At 38.9% G+C, this 3,327-nt stretch overlaps 1 protein-coding gene across 1 annotated transcript in view; it reads left to right on the top strand.

Moving 5' to 3' along the window:
* Window positions 1–1,144: 1,144 nt before the first annotated feature.
* The window catches only part of GDPD1 (glycerophosphodiester phosphodiesterase domain containing 1), a 12,221-nt gene continuing 10,038 nt past the window's right edge, over window positions 1,145–3,327 (top strand). The window contains exon 1 of the mRNA XM_026861682.1: window positions 1,145–1,239. Coding sequence (XP_026717483.1) covers window positions 1,223–1,239 — 17 coding nt within the window. The 5' untranslated portion in view covers window positions 1,145–1,222. The remainder of the gene's footprint in view (window positions 1,240–3,327) is intronic.

Raw genomic sequence — 3,327 nt, 5'->3', positions numbered from 1 at the left:
TTTCTAGTTCTGCAACCAAATTCCTGAAAATATTGGTGAATTCTAATCACAGAAACTGCCGTGGGTGCAATAAAACCACGCAAATTTTGTCATTATGATTCTAAGTCAGTTAAGTCTTCCATTTTGTAAACTTAACAATGCAAGCTAACCTGATAACAACAGCTCTAAATTGCTGGTTGCCTGTGTGTATAGGATTGCTTTCGTTAAGTAACTAAACACAGACCTAGGTAAGTATGTACTGGTGAGGCCTTAATTGGGGCTTGTGCAATTATTGTTTACCATCTCTGTCATTCATCACTGTCAAAGAGTAGTTAAAGTTTGCATAGATATCCTCATCAGCACGTGTATCTTCCTGAAGTTGTTTTGTTTCCCAGTATGTAATATCGCCTGGTTTTGAGGGAGGGAGAAGGCACAACCTTTTTCAGTCCCTAACCAGGCTGATTTTCAAAGACTTTCATGTAGAGAATGATGGCTTAAGAGTTGCAGAGTTTACTCCCACCTGAGAGAAAATTTAATTTGCTTGTTCTTTCCTTTCTTAACTGGTGGTGATGTGTGTTTTGTTCCTTGTGTGTGAGACCTCCCTTTGCCAGCAGCATAAACCTTTATTGACAGATTCGTGCTGTTTCAGGAAGCATCCCTGCACTGAAAAAAGAGGTTGTCGCCTTTCTGAGCATCAACTGGGTTATGCGTTTAGGGAATATCAGCTTTAGAGAGTCTTGGGCATTTTTTTTTTTCTTGGAGCTTTTTTTTTTCTTTTCCTCTCTCTAGTTACCTTTCCTCTTACTACTCCTCCTACTAACTCCAAAATAGGCTTTTTGCATATATTGTTCCTGTGCCCATGGAGCATGTTGTCATAGCCAAGTGCAATGCTTTTAAGGAAAAACAGGGCACTCAGCCTCTGGTAAAACAAACACTTTGTTTTGTATATTCAAAGTGTTATACAAAGGCAAGGTAACAGTATTTTTTTTTCCTTCTTGTTTTATTTTATTGTTTTACCGTGAGAAAGTCTTGTCTCTTGGATCTCCCCAGTTGGTTAGTGGCAGGGATTCTGATTCTAGCTTCATATTCGTTCCTCCAAATATTTCCTCAAAAATATTTACATTTTTTTAATCCTTTTTTATTATTATTTATTTCTACGGGGATTGAGGGGAGGAAAAGGGATTTTCTACATGTTTTAGTTTTTGTTATTTTTGTAGGTGCTGGAGAGAACCTGGAAAACACGATGGCAGCCTTTCACCAGTGAGTACAAATGGAACCAACAATACCTGAATTAGTGGTGTTCTCATTGTCTTGTAGTGGGTGAAGCAATCCAGAAAGATAGGATTTCCATCAGTGGTTTGGGGTGTGTGGTTCTGTTTCTGAAAGTCATCCCTCCCTCAGATGCTGTCTGTGGATTGCTAAACATCACCCCAGTTCGTACAGAAAGGAATTGGGATGCCACAAACTATGATTTGTACACAGTAACATGGTAGAGTGGCAACTGAAAATAAAACTCCTGAGGCCTGATTCTTCCTGTGCTAGCTAATAAAGCATGAAACAATACCACTTCCATGTTTAATGGCAATTACTTCGAGTAATTTACTTATCATGGTAAAGCTATTTTTCGTAACTAATATCACACACTGGTTTTTCTGGATACGTTGGTGTTTCCCAAAAGGTATTTCAGGTCATAGCCTATAGCAATATGTCAATTAGCGTACGAGGCTGGGTTTCAGGAAGCCTGAATCTGGTGACTGCTCTTACGGTTGTAAGCAGTTCTCTTGGATACTCCACAGTTTCATGCTATTCAGTTCCCTCCTCTACGTAGAAGGTTAATCATTTGTCTCCTAGAATTATTGTGGCTGAAATCCTAATGTTAACTAACTTCTAATATACCACCTGCAAAGCGATTAAAAATGTTTGTGTTGTATTTTTTCCCTTCATACACATACTTCATTGGCACAGTGTGTTGAAAGCCCCTGATCTAGGGGTTTAAAATGGAGTTGGTGCTGGGAAGCCTTTTAAAGCCTCCACCATGTAAGCAGTGAATTCTAACCAAAACCTCAAAGGCATTTGAAAAAGCAGCGTATCTAAAACTCCAGCTGCCAATGAGAAGTGACCAAACTATGTAGGCTTCTCTTCATTTGGTTTAGGTTTTTCAAATTTGCTTTGTGCTAAGTAGCCTCAGCAGGTTGCACGTTTCCTTGCAGACAGAGGAGTGCCAGCTTTTCCAACCAAACAGTGCTATTGAAAGTACTGCAGTATTTTCTATCTCCATGGAAGCTTAGCACAGTTTTGTGTTGTTGGTTGTGGTTTGTTTTTTTTTTTCCTGCTGGCCTGCCTTTTTTCCAAGTCTGCTACCACACTTTTCTGGAAAGTGCTGCGCTTTCTTTCTTTAACCATTTCTTAATTTTCATTTAGTGTCGCACTGGTTTTATATGTATAGGGCTCTTGCAAAGAAAGTTAAAGCATAACCTATTTTTATTTCATTCCCAGAAGTAAGCTGTGCTACTTAAAGAGTAAGGACTGTGCTAGGACTCAGATAATATTTTTGTGATAATACAGATTATTTGTCTGACTCTCTTGTGACCATTTTAACTGTTTTACAACTATGGTGTAACAAATGCATTGAGGTTCGCTTTTTGAACTCCTCACAACTGTCCATAGCAAAGTTCCATTACATGGCTTGAGGTTGCCTTGGTTGAATAATAAAGGCATATTACTTCTGCAGAAAGCAGAGTCAGAGCAATTACCTTGCATTAGGCAGTAGAAAGTCTTCTGGCTTCCTCCGCGAAGGGATAAAGGCTTCGTCCTTCCCATCTGCTCATTCCCATCTCCACCGGTACGCTGGCAAAAGGAACTGCGTAGAAAATTGGTGTTCTGCATGGCAAAAAGCTATCTGGATTGGCTCTGATGGCTGGTATGAACTAATCAATTTGTAATCCATCAGATTTTGCATGAAGCCAAGTCGGGCATGTCTGCAAGAGCTGTTTCTGCAGGTTTGGACAAGCAGACATATTTGACTGTTGATGTAGTTGAATCCAAAAAAAGAATGTGTCTGCACCGTAAGACCTACCCCTTGGTTTTGCCTTGTTAATAGTAACCTAAGTATTGACAAGCAAATGGTTTTATTTACACTTTAACAGTGATTGGAGAATATTTAATACTGTTGCATGATAATGGAGAAATTATTATAGTAATAAACAAACAAGTGTATGGGGGAGGAGGCCGTATTGATAGTTTCAAGTTCTAGACTAGCTTAATTTACAGATATTTTGGAAAGTGATTATAAGATTTTTGTACCCAAGACAGTATTTTTTGGTTTTGCATAGTAAAAAGCCTAACATT

Source organism: Athene cunicularia (assembly GCF_003259725.1).
Source record: "Athene cunicularia isolate RWA chromosome 19 unlocalized genomic scaffold, athCun1 chr19_part1, whole genome shotgun sequence".
In the NCBI taxonomy this organism is placed as follows: Eukaryota; Metazoa; Chordata; class Aves; order Strigiformes; family Strigidae; genus Athene; species Athene cunicularia.
The sequence above is the reverse complement of the archived record's forward strand: the minus strand, read 5'-3'. Positions and strand labels throughout refer to the sequence as shown.